The sequence below is a fragment of the Pelmatolapia mariae genome, linkage group LG6 (genome assembly GCF_036321145.2).
Source record: "Pelmatolapia mariae isolate MD_Pm_ZW linkage group LG6, Pm_UMD_F_2, whole genome shotgun sequence".
Classification (NCBI taxonomy): domain Eukaryota; kingdom Metazoa; phylum Chordata; class Actinopteri; order Cichliformes; family Cichlidae; genus Pelmatolapia; species Pelmatolapia mariae.
In genome coordinates, this window is record NC_086232.1 from 19185990 (window position 1) to 19204157 (window position 18168).

The 18168-nt window shown below is 41.8% G+C and overlaps 2 protein-coding genes across 2 annotated transcripts in view; one reads left to right on the forward strand and one right to left on the reverse strand.

The window, feature by feature from the left end:
• frem3 (Fras1 related extracellular matrix 3) overlaps positions 1–8355 on the forward strand; it is a 33314-nt gene extending 24959 nt beyond the window's left edge. The window contains exons 13-24 of the mRNA XM_063475216.1: positions 1376–1534; positions 1664–1967; positions 2048–2179; positions 2277–2608; positions 3243–3435; positions 3515–3619; positions 3940–4067; positions 4158–4292; positions 4387–4513; positions 4609–4796; positions 4895–5041; positions 7784–8355. Coding sequence (XP_063331286.1) covers positions 1376–1534; positions 1664–1967; positions 2048–2179; positions 2277–2608; positions 3243–3435; positions 3515–3619; positions 3940–4067; positions 4158–4292; positions 4387–4513; positions 4609–4796; positions 4895–5041; positions 7784–8341 — 2508 coding nt within the window. The 3' untranslated portion in view covers positions 8342–8355. The remainder of the gene's footprint in view (positions 1–1375; positions 1535–1663; positions 1968–2047; positions 2180–2276; positions 2609–3242; positions 3436–3514; positions 3620–3939; positions 4068–4157; positions 4293–4386; positions 4514–4608; positions 4797–4894; positions 5042–7783) is intronic.
• A 984-nt stretch (positions 8356–9339) lies between these two features.
• smarca5 (SWI/SNF related, matrix associated, actin dependent regulator of chromatin, subfamily a, member 5) lies at positions 9340–17776 on the reverse strand. The gene is made up of 24 exons (XM_063476098.1): positions 17510–17776; positions 16575–16703; positions 16322–16488; positions 16124–16224; positions 15703–15803; positions 15417–15596; positions 14570–14725; positions 14337–14468; positions 14131–14199; positions 13932–14041; positions 13586–13812; positions 13310–13431; positions 13048–13200; positions 12812–12944; positions 12512–12660; positions 12299–12421; positions 12091–12198; positions 11381–11494; positions 11169–11291; positions 10925–11057; positions 10713–10831; positions 10164–10376; positions 9942–10052; positions 9340–9833 (listed from the first exon to the last, which is right to left on the reverse strand). The coding sequence occupies exons 1-24, from the start codon at positions 17579–17581 to the stop codon at positions 9768–9770; spliced, it is 3111 nt and encodes a 1036-aa protein (XP_063332168.1). The 5' UTR covers positions 17582–17776; the 3' UTR covers positions 9340–9767.
• Positions 17777–18168: the final 392 nt, after the last annotated feature.

Genomic DNA, 18168 nt, shown 5'->3' on the forward strand with positions numbered 1-18168 from the left:
TTCACACCTAATTTGTTTATCAAGAGTTGATTGATAAACATGTTTAGGAGCAAATCAAAATCCATTGTGGCATAACTATTAATCTCCAGCACCCAGTGTATTTGTAGTATTACTCAGAGTGTATTTCTTTGTGAACAGTGCATTGAAAAGACAATTTTGTGAAAACAGATGAGAATTTCTTACAGCTGGATTCATTCAGATACACTCATCAGAAAGTTTAACAAATACACCCGTTCAACTGCTTTTTAACACAAATATCTAATCATCCAATCATGTGGATGATTTACACTGAGCATTAGAAAAAGGATGAAATTTGATTTAAATGACTTTGAATGTGGCATGGTTGTTGGTGCCAGATGAGCTAGTCTGAGTATTTCAGAAACTGAAGAGCATCTTAGGTATGCAGAAGACCACACCAGGTGCCACTCCTGTTGGCTAAAAACAGGAAACTAAGGCTACAATTCATATGGACTCTCTTGAATGAGTGTAATGAGGACACAAGTGCAGACACAAAGGCAGACAAATGGTTAAACAGAAAGCGAGCCCTTTGAGCCGATGGAACAGATACAAATGAAGATGAAAATCAACAACGTAAACGGGAATCTACACTGGGAATAACAATAGGGAAATCGGAGCAGAACAGGGATACCAATAGAGGATATCTGGGGACAGAAATTTAAAAGATACATGATTGGAACATAACAGATGTTCAGACAAGGGAGACTGACACAGTATACACACAGGGGGTTGATTAGGGGAAGTGGAGACACATGGGAACACAGCTGGACTAAATACACCTAATGACAAGGAAAAGTGAAACTTAAACTTAACTTAATACACACAGGGAAAGACTCTCACAATAAAACAGGAAACACACACAGAGACACACAAACTTGTACACGAGAGAGAGACATGACAGAGCTGAGAGAGAGGGAGAACGAGAGAGAATGAGACCGAGACAACCTGAAAACCAAAGGGAACTGACTAAACATGTAACTAATAACTAGAAATACAAATGATTAAACACACATAGGGAAAGTTGCAAAGGACTAGGTGAAGAAGAACTGCAGTTAACTACATCATTCGATTTGCAAGGTGTACCTAATAAAGTGTCCAGTGACTGTACACCAAATTGTGGTAATGACTAATCACACTGCATTGTTTTGAACCAAAGCATTCAACGAGATAAATATGTTACTTCTAAACCTTTGCAACACTAGATTATGAGTTATGCGCATATGCTTTTTACACATGGATACACATTAATAATACCCATAATTTAATCTGTCTAAATGGCAGAGCTATAGGCTTATTTAAAGTGTTGGGTAGTTGTTTAGGATGACAGCCAGTTAACTGTTTTCTCTCTGTTTCCTAGATGAACAAGGCCATTGTTTACATTGAGGAGATGGACAGTGTGGCAGATGTTACTTTCCCTGCCATCCCCCAAGTGGTTTCCCTTCTCATGTATGACGACACTTCTAAAATGAAAGACAGACCCTACCCACCCAATGGATACCCTGTTGTTTGTGTGACGGTGAGTGAGATGCTGCTTTATTCACTCTACTATAAAATCAAACAAAGCACTTTTTCAGTAGTAATTATTATATAAAACATATTGGTAATACTGTTTTTAAAAATGTAAGGTTTATTATATTGTTTCTAGGCCTGCAACCCTAAATATCATGACTTTGATAAAACGGGTTCCATCTGTGCCGCGGAGAACATCAACGACACGCTCACTCAGTACCGCTGGCTCATCAGCGCTCCCACCGGATCAGATGGAGTAACCAGCCCCATGAGGGAAGTGGACACTAACACTTTCTTCACCAACACCAAGTCCATCACCTTGGATTCAATCTACTTCCAAGCCGGCTCCAGGGTTCAGTGTGCAGCAAGGGCTTTCAATGCCAACGGAGATGCTGGCCTGGAGCTCGTCAGTTCTATAGTTGTGATCAGCAAAGAGGAGGGTAAGAAGAAGCCAGCAGAGATTTACAGATAAAATACTGGATGTAGAATTATCTGGTTTAGCTGACCCTACCTTTTGCAGGTATGTGTCAGCCTCGTATCCCAGGTACTGTTGGAGCTGAACCTTTCTCTGCAAAGATTCGCTACACGGGTCCGGATGATCCAGACTTTCCCAACCTCATCAAACTGACAGTCCACATGCCTCACATGGACGGTAAGCGGCAAATTTTGTTGCAAATCTCAATATATGCCCTTATATAGCCAATGTGTGTGACAAAAAAAACAAAAACAATCTTTTGCCCGTTCATCAGGAATGCTGCCAGTGATCTCCACAAGACCTCTGTCCAACTTTGAGCTTACCCTGAGCCCGGATGGCACACGTGTGGGCAACCATCGCTGCTCCAATTTGCTGGACTTCAATGAGATCCAAACCGGCTACGGCTTCATCACAGACGCAACAAAGAACCCTGAAATAATTGGGGAGACATCGCCCTATCAATACAGCGTTGTCATGCGTTCAGCCAACTCTCTGCGCTTTTACAGGAATCTCAACTTAGAGGCCTGCCTCTGGGAGTTCACCAGCTACTATGACATGTCAGAGCTGCTGAACGACTGTGGAGGATCCATCGGAACCGATGGACAGGTAGGAAAAAAAGCTATACAAAATTAAATAAGTGAAGATGGTAAAATGTGTTTTAAACTCACCACATTTTACTCAGTCTGAACATTTTTTTAAGTTTGTAACATTTACAGGAGGATCCAAGGTTTTCCAGCAGAAAGCTAGATAGTAACATTATGAATGAAGTAACTTGTGCAGATATTGTGATTCAACTGGTATTAGCTGAATTGCCTGGTGAGCCTGTTACTAGCAAGCTTGCTAGCAGTACCCCATGAAGTTGATTGTGTTCATCTGGAGGTCACGTTATTCATCCAAGTAACCGGCTGACTAGAGGTTTCTCCAACCTTATAAATGACAGCTGCATAATGACTGAAGCTCGGGCTGTTAGCTCAATTTTGTTAGCCAGTGGTGTTAGTTTTGGTCATTATTGCAACTGTAGCATTTGTAAGGTTGGAGAAACCTGCAGCCAGCTGAGATTGAAGAAGTCACTTGGATGAGGGACAAAAAGTTTGTTTCACTGAAAAAGTCCAGATGAGCAGAATCAACTTCCTGGGATTTTCTTACCTGGATGATTAGGCATGCATAAAGACACTCGCTAGCGTTAGTTCCCAAAGAAATAGTTATTATTCATGACGGTGCCTTTTCCCTGCCCATTTAGGTGCTGAACCTGGTCCAGTCTTATGTCACCCTGCGTGTTCCTCTGTTTGTGTCTTACGTCTTCCACTCTCCGGTGGCTGTCGGAGGCTGGCAGCACTTTGACCTGCAATCAGAGCTCAAGCTCACCTTTGTGTATGACACAGCTATTCTGTGGCAGGATGGCATTGGCAGCCCACCTGAAGCTGAACTACAAGGTAGCTTCGTAGCCAACGCTGTTTGTCTTTACTGAGGAAAAATGTAAATTGGTGACGCTCATCTCCTCTGCACTCGTAGGAGCCATGTACCCCACCAGTATGCGTATAAATGAGGAGGGCCGTCTCGTTGTCAACTTCAAGACCGAGGCACGCTTCAGGGGGCAGTTTGTCATGTCTCATCCAGGTATGCATGTACAGTGTACACACCCTAAACCCATCTTGTGGGGTCATTCTGTACAAGCCGCCTCCTATTGGATTACCCTGTGGTCCACATCCTGTCGTTATCTATTTATGGAGTTCCACCTCAGGGGTCTTCCTGTGTGAAAGACCCAGAGGTCATTCAGCAAATGTCAAAATGACCTAGCAGCGTTTACTTTTAGGCAGCAAGTAGCACAGGCAGTGTGAAAGGTCACTCTATAAATAAGGAGGTAGACACTGTTACTAGCTTAGGTTGGGCAAATTGCATTTGTGAAGATTTATGACTGTATACATGTTTGTTTTCAGGAACCAGCGTGTCATCTATGGTGATATGTGCTGACCACTCTGGGCTGACGTTCACTCTAGCCCTGGTCAGGACTGAGCCTACATACAACCAGCCCATGCAGCAGTGGAGCTTTGTCTCTGATTTTGCTGTGAGTCATTTAACTGTGAAAGCATCCTTCAACTGGTAAAGAAATAGCAAACCAAACAGCCCCATTCCTCAATGTCTGTCCAACCTCTAGGTACGAGACTACTCCGGGACTTATACAGTGAAGCTGGTCCCCTGCATTGCATCACCCAATGGGGAGTTCAGCATCCCTCCTGTCTGCCACCCAAGGGAGCCGCTTACTTTTGATATGGACATTCGCTTCCAGCAGGTTAGAGCCGATCGCTCTTAAAGGCTTTTTCAGTGTGTTGTATTTACACTTTGATGCATTATTTATTGCCTTTTTAATGATCCTTGCTCTCCAGGTGAGTGACCCGGTGGCAGCCGAGTTCAGCCTCAACACACAAATGTTCCTGCTGTCCAAGAAAGAGCTGTGGTTGTCCGATGGCTCCATGGGATTTGGAGAAGGAACCGATGCTGCTTTTTCAGAAGGTACTACACTACTGCCATCTAGTGGTGTTAAGTAACATCACAGTGGGAAACCATGACCCACAGGCAATGTCACGTTTCATCTGTACTTCAATCAGGCTCCATGATTTATGGCCGTGTGATGGTGGATCCAGTCCAGAACCTGGGTGACTCCTTCTCCTGCAGCATTGAGAAAGTCTTCCTCTGCACCGGAATGGACGGTTACGTTCCCAAATACAACCCCACTAACAAAGAGTATGGCTGCCTGGCAGACGCACCCTCTCTACTGCACAGATTCAAGATCCTGGTATGATGCAATGGATCACAAAGTATGTTTGGATATTATGGAAGTGAAAAAAGTAGATGGGGTTTCTGATTTTTATGTGTGTGTGTGCCGTTCTGCAGGACAAAGCCCAGCCAGAGACTCAAGCTACATCATTTGGTGACGTTTCTTTTAAGGCCACACTGGCGCAGGACACACCAGGAGCTCTGTCTTTGGTCAGACAGCCAGGCACAGACGGCTTCACACTGTCTTCCTCTCCACTTTTCCAGGTCTGCATTATTCTCAGATACAATATGTTCAATAAATAAATGAATAATTTAAGTAAATATGGTAAAAAAAAACATAGACATGCTTTTCCATGTTGATCCTTTGAATGACAGCCCCCTCATGTTAAAGTAGAAATTGATCAAAAATAAAGAGATAAAAATCAATAAATACACATAACGTAATAATACAAAACTGAATGTTAAGTGGTAATGATAATAAATATGTTAATTCATGCAAAAGCGATGAAATAAACTAGCACGCCCTGCAATATTTTTTCAAATTCTTCTTTTCAAAGTCTTCGTTTCGCATTTATCAAACAAAATTCAATCAAAGACAAGTTTTGGTTACCATAAAGCTACAAGCAACATATGTTAAATGTGAAGGGTGAAATGAATTTAAATGGAAATATAAATGTTTTTAAAAACATTTTGATATTAATAATCGCTGTATGTGTGACAATGTTTGTGCAAAGTATCGTTGCGATTGGCCCACCCGTTAAGAACAAGGTAGGATACTTACAGACATATGTGCATACATATGCTACAAATATTATAGTAGGATTAATGGTAGTACATTTAATGACAAAATACTTTATTTATTATTATTATTAAATTGTTTTTTTTGTTTTTTTTAATTTGGCACTTCTGGTCCTCCGTAGGTGTCTGCGATATGACCAAAATCTCATATCCCGATATAAGACATCTATCGTCGATAACGATATAAATCACAAAAATTTTACATTTTCTGTAAATTCTGTGAATCTCGGGCAGCTCGACTTGCGTGAAGTGTTTCCAGCTGGGCGTCGTGTACCTGGAGTTGAGTGTTTTAACCGATGCATGAAACAATACATTTAGACATAAGTTGTAACGCCCGCCGTTTTCTTTGTGAGTATTTATTACACAGCGTGCTGCGGGGAAAAGCCTGTTCTAACGTTTGACTCTAAGGTTTATTTTTTAGCACCTGACGGCTCTTTTTTGCTTCTCATCCGTAAACACTCTGCATACTCTTTCACGTGATTCAGTTTATGTTGAAAAGTCCAACAGGATCTTGAGCTTTATTGTGAAAGGTTTATGTGGAAAATAAACAAGCGGACACGCGATGGTTTTACCTTGTTGTTGCTAATGACAACGCATAAAAACAGGCGCTTGTCCCTCAGTAGTGTGGTTACATTAAATATAAGAGAAAGAGAGAACTTTAACCTCTTAAGCCCCAAGGGGGTTTCTGAGCTTCCTGCTCGAAAATGCAATGCCTAAATTAAATTGATTATTTCTCTGCAATTACAAACTCTGTCCTTACAATCTTGGTATCAAAATGAAGCTAACACTTGGGACATTTAATCAGAGGTGTAAATATTAAAGCAGATATTACTCTGTCAAAGTTACTGAGACTGGAACACAGAAAAAGTAAGTAGATTTTATTCTCGCCTAATTTTTTTTTGTAATTTTTAGCATATAACCCTTTTAAAAATATGCCTCAGATCATATTTGGTTCCAGAAATCCAGTAACCAACAAATAAGCATAATCTGTGCAAAGATTTGTGTTTCTAAAGTAAAACAGTGAAAAACTACAGCCCTGTCAATACATGAATATCCAGACGTTGTACAAAAATGTCCAATTTTGGCACACAATTGGACACCATGCCAGTTAATTTTTTTAGGTATTAAAGAGCAGAAATTAATAAATTTTATTAACAGGCCTAAAAATGCTTTTTTTAAAAAATATATTTTTGAAGAATTAACCACACATTTACATGGTAATGGCCCTTTTCTGCCGTGCGCATAGAGCGCTTCATTGGCCTCTGGCCCTTTAAACTCTGAGGGGCTGTAACTTTGGTTTCTTTTGGTCAATTTGCATGATTGACACCTCTTTTTAATCGTTTTAGCCAATAGATTCAAAGTAACGATGCCACGTTCACGTCACTTCAACCAATCAGACGTTGTAATGCCAAAACCCACGTGTGTCCAAATTTACTGCATGTGACGTCTGTCCAGTCACGTGTCTGTAGGTGGGTCTAAAATGGAGGTTGTTGACGGAAGATGGCTCTGATGCACCTAGGTAGGCATGGTAAATAACAGCAATCATGTGGTTACCGGCTACCGGCGAAAATAACGGAGGAAATCGGGACGGTAAGCCAATTTCTGTGTTAGCGCATTTGCGCCGCTGTGTGTTTTTGTGGTCTTCTTTTGCGGCTAATTCAGTGAATTCTGGTCTGATCGTGGTGAAACTTGGTGTGTGGAGTCAGTGATAGCTCTGGGAGCTAACCAGCCTATTTTTAACCGCTTACATGAAGTCTGAAGAATTTCTGGTTCGGTTTTGTGTGTTTAGCGGACTTCTGCGCATTTACGTAACTGCTCGTTTAATCGCGGCTTGTTTTCGGTGTGTTTGGTGGTTGTAGAAATGGTTTATATGACATTTTAGCTGAGATTCTGAGGTTTCTGTGGATACCACACATGTCTGGATTTATATTTCTCAACCGGCGTTATAACCGATTAAACGTGATCTCCTCCTTTTTGCCCCCAATGCCGGGGGCGTGGGGCTTAAGAGGTTAAGGAATTAATATAGCCACTACAGTGACCATAAACGATGAAAAAATATTGCCGTAAACAGTTTATTTTGCGACACCACGAAACAAACATAGCGTAAAATGAAACATAGACGTTTTTATATCGTCATCGGATATATATAGTTATATCGAACAGCCCTAGGCCCAGACTTAAAGAGAATTACACATCTTGTGCTTTCAGGTGGCTGCTGGTCGAGAATGGTTCATCCACACCATCTACACTGTCCGCTCCAGAGAAAATGCCAACCGCAACATTGGCAAGCGCAGCGTGGAGTACCTCCATCACAGCATCTCCTCTGTTGAGCAGCCCCGCTCCTCCACCCGCCACCGCCGTGCCGCCCCCCCTTTCTCCGCTCCTGCTGTAGCCCAGGACATCGGTATCGAAAACAATCGGGGCACCAACATCCAGCACATCGCCCTGGACCGAAGAGACCGCATTGTGGTCAGCCAGCGCCAGCCTTGGCTCCCTAATCCTGACAGTTTCCTAGAGCGCCCCCTGCTGGAGAGTTCAGGCAGAGAGCTGACTGATACTTCCACTATACCTTTACTGGTGGGCGTCGCAGGTCTGATCCTCCTCATCTGCCTCATCGCCACCGTCGTCATTCTCCTGCTGCGGCGCAAGAAGCGTGAAAAGAAGAGCCAGTACCCTCCTTACGTCACCTCCTCTTCTTCGGCCTACAACGGCTACAGTCACAGCCCAGCAGGCATGTGGGGTGGCTCAGACAGCTCAGAGGTGTAAATGTGGGCCCGGCTCCAGTTCAAACATCTGTCCCCTATTAAAGGGACTTTGATAAGTCTCCTCCACCAATGTGCCTTCGATGCCAAACTTGTGTAGCACTGAAAAGAGCCCAGAACAGTCTGTGGACAGCAAAGGATGTCAGTACTCGGGGCCCACAGGCAGTGAATGCACCAGAATAATGAGGCTTGCTGATCTCTGATAATTGTTTGTCTTTAATTTACAGTACGTTCGTGCCTTTATTACAACCTATGCAGGATCATGGATATAAGTAGAAGCCCCTCAAAATATATCTGTTTCATTTAGGTTCCAAGTTGTAAAATATCGCTCTTTATCCAGTGTTTGCAAATGCATGTAATGTAGTAACTCGTGAGTAAATGGCATCCTTGTTTAAATCTCATAAAAGCAAATTATTTTCTATTCACAGTCTTTTTTTTGTTAATTACTGTATTTCACCATGTTCATTATGTTTTTTAAGTGGAGAGCAAAAAGGACTGAATGTTAGTCAAAACTGACCTTAATGAATGATGTGATTCTTTTTCCTTCTATAAGAAGCCTGCAATACTACTACTGATAAGAGTACTACTGTGGTGTCACTGAAAGGGATTGTAAATGTTATTTTAGTCTTCTGAGAATGCAGAAATCCACTTTTTTTTTAACATTTTCTAGATAAATGTGGCTAAAATCAGATGTACACCCATCCGTGTACATATCAATGTAGGACTATGGGTAAAAGGAAAAAAAGTATTACTACACCCTGGTGAAACTTGAAAAAAGAAAAATCTGTCTGGTTTGTTGATCAAGGCCTGAAAACAAGTGCAGTATAAAAACTATACTTTTTCCTTCTACATGTGACAGCATATTTTAATGTGCCAACTATTAGTAGACTTTTATGGCTTATTAACTTTGTGAAAATTTTCCAAATACTGGATGTATATAAACTTAAACTGCCAAACTGAAAAGAAATATTTTATGAACGTGTGTCATTTATCAGAGTGCATGCTTTTTTGTTTGTTTGTTTTTTTTAAAAAAGGGGGGAGATTTATTTGCGATGCTCAAAAAGACATTTTCTACAATATAAGATACAAGAACAGATGTTTTCTTAAAAATAAAAAAGGGTACATATTGTTTGTTTCAAGCAATGGAATGTGGTACAACCAACAGGCATAAATACACTTATTTCAATTAAGTACTAGTAAAAAATAAGGACTAGCGAACAAAATCTAACCCAGCACAGCTGCAGTGTTTAGGTAAGTGACAACAAGGCAGGCTTGTAAAGAAACACTTCCTAGAACCTAAAACAACCATATCAGTCCGTCAGGGATTTTACACAGTACATTATCACAGCCTGCAAACAAACACAGACACTAGGACTAATGATAGCTGGCTGCCGTCTTTAATTCTGTTAATGCGGGTTTTTCCAACAGCTTCACAACTTGAGCTTTTTCCTTCGTCCTCGACCGTCTGGAGTTCCCTCTGACTTTCGTTTCTGCGCCTGGGAGGGAAAAAAATGGATTAAAAAATAATAATAAAAGGATGTTGTCCTTAATAGACAGCTTAAAATAGTTTGAATTGTTTATTATGGGATGAATTTGTAGCTTACTGAGCCGGTCTTTGGGCCCCGTTTCTTCTTTTCCGCCTTCTCCCTCTCCTCCAGCTCCATGTTCTCTCTCTCTATCAGGGTGATCAGGGTGTTGCATCGCCTCTGGAGCTCCTACACGACAAATGGGGGGAGAAAAAAATTGCATTTTTAATTATTAAGACAATTTTTTTAAATAACAGAAGAAAAAACCTGAGAAATAAGAGTGAAGTAATCCAAACTCACCATTGCAGTCCTAGATTTGAGGAACCAGTCGAAGCGGAACTGTGGTGAGTTGCGGATGCACTGGCGGAGCTCGTCGTACACGCTCTCCTTATCAAAGCCGAGCTTGTGAAGCATACAGATGAGGAAGCGGTCTTCCTCCTCTGTGTAGTTCTTGCCTTTGTTAGTGCCGTAGGAGATACGGAGCTGATGGAAAGGAGCCTTGTAGCGGCCAATCTAAAGGAGGATTTGAGAAACACATTGCAGGATAAACAACGCTGAATGAGAAATCTACTCAGCAACTTGCACTACAAAAAGAATCATTTTTGGTTTTTAAAAAAAAAAAACATACTATATGATATGGGGCCGATGGCGCGATATAGCAGCCTCGCTTCTGTCAGTCTGCCCCAGGGCAGCTGTGGCTACAACTGTAGCTTGCCTCCACCAGTGTGTGAATGTGAGAGTGAACGAATAATGGAATTGTAAAGCGCTTTGAGTGTCTACAAAAGCGCTATATAAATGCAATCCATTATTATTAGTATTATTATTATTTCACAGTTGACTGACTGCTACCTTTGAGTCCAGTGCTTTCTTGATGCTGATCCTCCTCTGAATCCTGGCCTCTCCTCTTTCTATCTGAGCCATGATCTTTTCAATATCCTGCAACTCATTGCAGCGCTCCCAGAATACAGCTGCAGGAAAGGACACGAACATGAAGTCACACAATAAATCAATTTAAATATCTGGGTTTGCTTTCCACAGAAGAAAAAAAAAAAATCCATTACCAGAATATTCCATGACTTCCTCCGGAGTTTTCCCCTCAACCTCTCTGGCAATGTTCTCAATATCATCTCTCCCCCACTTCTCGTTTGCTTTGATGAACTGGTTGAAGTCACGTTTGTTCCAAATAGTAAATCCCTGCGACAAGCGTACAGTTGATCAGTTAATGCACAATTTAGAGAAATATGCAAACATTTCATTTCCTATATATCAACCACTGGCTGCAAGTCAACAAGAAAAATAATCCACCTGTTGCAGAAGGGTTTCCTTCTCCTCCAGTTCCTCCTCTGTGAGGGCCTCGGCCTCATCGATCTTAGCCTGCTCCTCCTTCTGGACCTGAGCAGAGTTTGGTATGTCTGGATTGCGAGGAACCTTAAGAGACAAAGCAACAGATCCAGTTAGAGTCTTCTCAAAAGACAACAAAATTTGGACAAATAGGAATGTGTCTGATCTCTTTGTACCTTATATCCAATGGTCTTTCTGTAGAAGAGAATTTCCTTTTCTAGAAGCTCAAAAAGACGCGGAGGGAAGAACTGGAAGTCCTGCACATTTGGCTGCTTAGGAGGACGAGGAGCCTGGCAAAAAAAGGCAATCCAAAATAAGTAATAGGGACATGCACAACTAGTCACCTAATTATCGCTATTGTCACTAGTCTGTACCAAACGTATTCATTCAGTCTAACTGGTTTACAATTTAATTGATACTCAATGCAGTAAATGGTTGTTTCCTAAATGTTATGCCGCCACCTGCCACCAGATGGCGCATCACTGTTGAGAAACGCCATAAATCTAGGCCTGATTGTTTTGGTAACAGTATAATTGTTAGTTTTTCGTGTTAGTTCTTTAAAAAGGTGAAAGACTGAGATCACAGATAAAACAATGTTTTGTAATAACATGTTTTCATATCATATTTAACATCAGTTTATTATACATGTTTTTGGTATTACAAGGCGTTCTTTACAAGGCTTTTGACATTGTATATTAAACGGTTAACAAATTTAACTTAATAACCGAATGTTTCTTAGTTTTACACTAGTTCGCTGGACTAATTTGAGTTTTTCCTTGTTTAGCCATCAAAGAACTTAGTCAAATCCCTAATAAATAAACATTAAACATCCTGCTGCTTTAATAGATGCTGTCTGTATGATGTTTGTACAGTGATGGTTTCCTACCTTTGGTGCTTTGGGCTCACTGACTCGCAGAGCTTCTCTGAAGTAGGCATCCACCGCGTAATTGGCTTTCCTTTCTCTCTTGGGCGGCTCGATCCAGTTTGTAATGACCTGAACGGAAAAATTAAAATCACAAGCTAAGGATTTAAGTCTTTTCCCAAAAGAAAGGCAGTCCCAGATTATAAATACCGATGCTGGCCAGCCTCTTTACCTTCTTCTTCTCTCTGTAGTCCTCTCCTTCGAAGGTGTACACGCTGGTGTTCTCCGTGTCCATGGTGAAGTTTCTCAAAGAGCTCTCGCCCAGCGATGACATTCTCTCCTTCATCTCCATAGTCTGGTACACAATCATTTCAAAGTGTTTGATTTTTTAAATTCACACAGTAACTTTCAATTGATGCTTTTCAGCTAATGCAACCAGACTCACCTTCCTTTCACCTCTCTCCAGGATGGCATCGATGTCATCATCTGTGATCTCGCTCTCTTTGGAAGCAAACACGTGTGTGGCACCGTGGCGGATGATGGAGAGCATCTCATCCTTACCCAGTTTGTTTGCACTCGGATCCACAAGTCTCCCTATTTCCATTAAAATAAATAAATAGAATAAAGAGTAGTTTATTTCAGTTTCCAATCAGTACCACTATGTGAACTTCATATTTTATTTCTTAACAGCATGCAGGACACTAAAACAAGTTTAAACAGACTGACTTTAAGCGAGATGAGTTACCTTGCTGGATGACGATCGAGTCCAGGCGCAGTTTCATCTCGGCCCTCTCCACAATCCTCTCCTCCACTGTGTTTTCGGTGATGAAACGGAAAACTCGCACCTGCTTCTGCTGACCAATCCTGTGAGCTCGGTCCTAAGCAGAGGAAAAAAACAAAAAGTCAGGTAATCTGACCGAAACACTCAATGTTCATTGGTTACACCCGTGCTCAGGTAGATCATCATATTAGACTACTAACCATGGCCTGAAGATCGACTTGAGGGTTCCAGTCTGAGTCGTAGAGGATGACTACATCTGCTGTTGCCAGGTTAATACCCAGCCCTCCAGCCCTGGTGCTCAACATGAAGATGAACTTTGAGCTGTTGGGCTCATTGAAAGCATTGATGGAGATCTGTAAATACACAAACACATGAAAATGAAGTGCTTTTATAATCACACTCTCAATACCAAACACTCAGGAATTGCTTTTGGTTATGGAAGACGACAAATCCACATCTCACCTGTCTCTCCTCGTGTGGAGTTTGCCCATCCAGGCGACAGTAACCGTAGTTCCTCCACATGCAGTAGTCCTCCAAGATGTCCAGCATCCTGGTCATCTGACTGAAGATGAGCACACGTGAACCTACAAAACAGGGATGTGAAGACGTTAACAGACGTAATTAAAATAATTTTGCAATTCTACCAGCATTTAAAAATGTATATGCAAACGGGAGCGTGAGCCCTCCCGTCGGTAATAAAGAGATAACTAAAATACTGGACAAAAAGAATCCACACACCCTGCTCCTTTAGCTTAGGCAGCAGCTTGTCTAGCACCACCATCTTGCCGCTGTTCACCGCCAGGTGGATGTCTGTTGTGTATGGCGGGCCGGGCTCAGCCCCATCAAACAGGTAAGGATGGTTGCAGCATTTTCTCAGCTGCATGAGAACATTCAGCAGACGCATCTTGTCCATTTTACCCGCCGAGTTCAGAATGTCGATGTCCTTCATCAGAATCTTCGTGTACCTGACAGGTAGTAGCACACAACAACGTAAGTTCAGCATCCACGAATACAGCAGGGGAAAAAAACAAAAACAGCTCAGGTCTTGTTTTACAGCAAGTCCATTTTAACTGGGGATGCTTACCACTCCCGCTGCATCTTACTCAGGCCAACGTAAATCTTGATCTCCTTCTTGGGGAGCAGAGTTTTCTCCACGTCTGCTTTAATACGACGAAGCAAGAAAGGACGCAGCACCTACACGCAGGGAGCGCATTAACCCAACTGAAATATAACACACCTTACAACGTACAGCAGCGTGCTGGATAGTCGCATTAAATACATACAGTGTGAAGACGTTCAACCAACTTTTGATCACCCAGGCAGTTATTTGTGTCAAACCAGGAATCAAAGTCCTGAGAAAAAAAGAAGACAAATTAAATTGGCACCTTAATACAGAAACACCTCTTCTCTAAGACATACTGTGACAAAGCGTGTTTTCAAGACTTCTTCTATACACTACTGATTTTGTGGTTTTCTATAGAAATCCTACTTCTGATGAGTTGAAGACATCAGGCAGCAGGAAGTTCAGGAGAGCCCACAGCTCATGGAGGTTGTTTTGCAGGGGTGTTCCAGTCAACAGCAAACGATTGGTGGTCTTAAATTCACGCACGATTTCTGATAACTATGGAGAAGCAAAGAAAACCTTAGCGATCTGACCATCTCACAGTACTAAAGGTTAGGTGGCTGACACGTGAAACTATTTAGTTTCAGCAGCTATCTGACCTTTGACTTCTCGTTCTTGATCCTGTGAGCCTCATCAATGACCAGGTATCTCCAGTTGAATTTTTTGAACACCGCCTTTTCAATGATGAGCATCTCGTAGGATGTCACGCACACATCCCACTCTCCAGGCAGCAGCACATCTCGGATCAGGGCAGTCTGTCATTGAAGCAGAAAACTGTTTTTACCACCAGAGTTCTACAGATTAATCTCATAAGTATATGTCTACAATACATAAAAAATAATAATTTTTAAAAAATTGACAGATTCGGAGTGTATTTAAATGCAGAAAAAAAAATCAAATTGGTGCTGCATTTTCTGTTTTACATTCTGTTTACAAACTACTCAGTACCCTGTATACACTTCCTGGTTTCTGCCTGGCTAAACAGCCAATTATATTTTATTTAGCCCATCCTTGTCTTGTTGCTAGCTATCTGTTCTGAGCATTCTGGCCCCAGAACAATACATAAGTGTTGTCGGTTACACAATCTTTTCCTGTGTCACAAACAACAAACAATAAATTATTATTCAAAAATAGATGTTACCTGTTATTTTAACAATCTAAATTGCAGTCATAAAAACCAACTACTAAGACCCTACCTCCCACAATGTATGGCATTATAAGGACTTTTTAAAAGACTGAATTAAGACATAAAACAACAATTAAGGCCTTATTGTTTAGATTGCAGTATTTAACACCTTTTGAAACTTTTTAAGTGCCTGTGGGAGTCACAAAAAAAAAAACAACAACAATATGAAGTCCACCAAATAGAACTGGTGAGGGACAACTAAAGCATCTGCAAAAATGCTTTGATTTTCACACCATTGATACATTTTTGACACAGCTTACCCGCTCATCTCTGTCTCCGATCAGGCAGACAGCACGAAGGGAAGGCACCCATCTCTTGAACTCATTCATCCAGTTGTAGAGGGTGGACTTGGGAACCAGCACCATGTGAGGACCAGGGATGTTTCTGTAGTGCTTCATATAACCCAGCAGTGCAATAGTTTGGAGAGTCTTACCCAATCCCTGACAATAAGAAAAGAAAGCATGAATGAAAAAACAGCATTATGACACGATAAAAATATCTGGAATTTAACTCCATGAATAAGTAGAAACGTGAAAAAGTTCTGACCATTTCATCGGCAAGGATACCGTTGATTCCATTCTCATACAAAGAAATGAGCCAGTTCAGACCGCGGACCTGATAGTCCCTCATCTTCCCCGTTTTCACATCTACATTACAGACAAGCAAATTTTAATTTTGTTTTGCCTAATAAAAACTCCCACCACTAGGGGGAGTGCTTCTGCTGCCTCTTATTAGGGCAGTAATAGATCAACAAGTGCAAGTCAAGTCAAATTTGCTTAGGAAGGCTCCTAACTGAGTCAAGTGACACAGATGAGCTGGCTGTGTTCTGCTAAATACAAAGAAAATGTGCTTCAGTGCTTCCTTTATTGGCTGTATCAGGATCAGCCACATATATAACATATATATTTGTTATTTGCTCATGCTCAGTGTGTGCTTTGAGTCCCCATAAAAACAGGTCTTTACTTACAGGAGGGAGACTCGTCAAAGCGAGTGCACACATTTGTGGTCTTTGTGCTCTCGTTAAGAAGCTCTTCATCCTCTTCTTGCTCCGTGCGACGGTGGCGGTTGCTTTCAAACACATAAAAGACACAGCGTTATAAATCACAATGGGAGAAAACTTTCTAAATGGAGGAAAAGAAACTGTGCTGTAGGGATAGATACTCACTCTCCAGCTGAAAGCAAATTCTGTTTCTCATCCTTCTTGATACGAGGGCGTCCTGGTTTCATCTTGAGCGGTGAGGTGGGGGTCTTCTGTGCAGCTGGTTGGATGAAATGAGCAAACAGCTCTGTTTGCTTCAACAGATACTCAAATCTGTTGGTCCGGTCTGTTTGCTACATTACACAGAAAGAAAGTCCCATTCATCTTCCGACCCAGGAGTACAGTGGTGAGCCATGTAATGATGGAAGAGAGGACTTACCACTTTCTCCTCATAACCTGGAGTAGAGTCTTTAGTTTTGGAGGAAGATGAGGAGGAGGAGGCATCTTGTCCATCAGCACCTGCATCTGAAGAGGACTCTTTTCCAGCATCTGAAGAGTCAGACTTCTCCTAAGGGAGTGTATGGTGAAAACAAACCAGTCTTAGTGGATGTCGTCCTGATGTTTACAACAACAACAACTGATAGGAAGAGATGAGCTCATTGGCTCAAAAACAAGCCAAAGGGCAAACCAAAATTTCAAGGTGCATCTGTATTCACATTTGCAGAAAACAGGGCAAATGTGATAATGATAAGACTTTTTGTGGAGAAAAAAATGCTTCCAATACAAAGCAAGGACGGTGTTTTGGAATTTCAGCTTTCTTTATGTGGGATATTTATATTGATAGAAGTTTCAAATCATTTTTTGGCCGAGAAGTAGGCAGCCAGCGAAGCAGCATCCCTCCCCGGTCACAACAGCCATTGCTACGCGGTCTGCTCCGAAAACAAAGGGGCAGACGGGACAGCTGAGAGGACTGCTTCTCCCCCCCCCCCCCAATTTGTTTTCACGGGGTTTTCTAAAAGCCGGCTCACTGTTATAAGCGTCCCACTGAGTGAACCAGGTCTGAGAGCAAGCATAGAACAAGTAAGGACTTCTGGAGCGATATGAGACAGGCAGCTAGCGGGGCTAAGCTAGTAGAGTGGGCGCTTATGAAAGCGGCTGGCCTCGCTGCTGCGCTGGTGGATCTGGCTGCTGTCGTCGGGAGCTAATGGTAGCGCCGCTGCTAGCTAACTGACAAACTGAAAGTTTCACACAGTCGATTTCGAAAAATGCCTGAACAAGAGATGGACCTTTTCAGAGTTAGACACCTGTGTGTCGGCTTTGTGAGAAACGAAGTCAGCGTCGAAAGGACATAATTCCCATTTTAAAACATCTTACCTCCGCTCCTCCGGCGTCTTCAACTTCAGCCTGCTCTTCCCGCTGTTCCACGCAGTTTGCGCTTTCGGACATTTTTGTCGATTTTCCTTTTCCGTTCAGGTATCTCGTTTGTTATTAGGTGCCTTGTGTGATACCGTTTAAGAGCCGTTGAGAATTTTCGGAACTTCCTCGAGGTAAATAAGGACAATCCTGTTGTTTTTAATGAAAGACACACCGGTTGGTCGCAGGCAGCACGTTCGCGCTAGCAAGATTTTTCTCGCGCACCCGCGTTCACATAGTTACCGGGTCTGAGCGCGCTATCGCGAGATTTTATTATGCTGCCTTCGCAGACTGTCGAAAGTATTTGTTTTTGTTATGGCTCAGCTTCCAGTCATCTCCAAGGTTATTATAGTTAACTAAATCTAAACTAAAGCCTTTAAAAAATTAAACTTAATTGAAACGATTTTTAAACTTGGAAAAACTGCAACAATGTATGGGTTAATATGATTAGTTCTAGTATTTGCTGGTTTAGTAAAACACTTTTATTATAACTTGAGGGTTTTGCTGCTTATTGAGTCTCTGGATGTCAGCAAGACCGGGACTCACCGTCTTTTAAAAGTTTTCTTTTTTATTGAAATACCTTTGCTTATTGTTCTGAATCTAGCATCTGACATATGCCC

What these genes read in the sequence shown, in the direction of transcription:
- smarca5 (XM_063476098.1), bottom strand. Translation starts at nt 17,581, where the DNA reads ATGTCCGAAAGCGCAAACTGCGTGGAACAGCGGGAAGAGCAGGCTGAA. An exon ending in CTCCACACGAGGAGAGACAG is followed by an intron (nt 13,201 to 13,309) that starts GTGAGATGTGGA and finishes GTGTATTTACAG; the next exon opens with ATCTCCATCAATGCTTTCAA. An exon ending in GAAAGACCATTGGATATAAG is followed by an intron (nt 11,292 to 11,380) that starts GTACAAAGAGAT and finishes TTGTCTCTTAAG; the next exon opens with GTTCCTCGCAATCCAGACAT.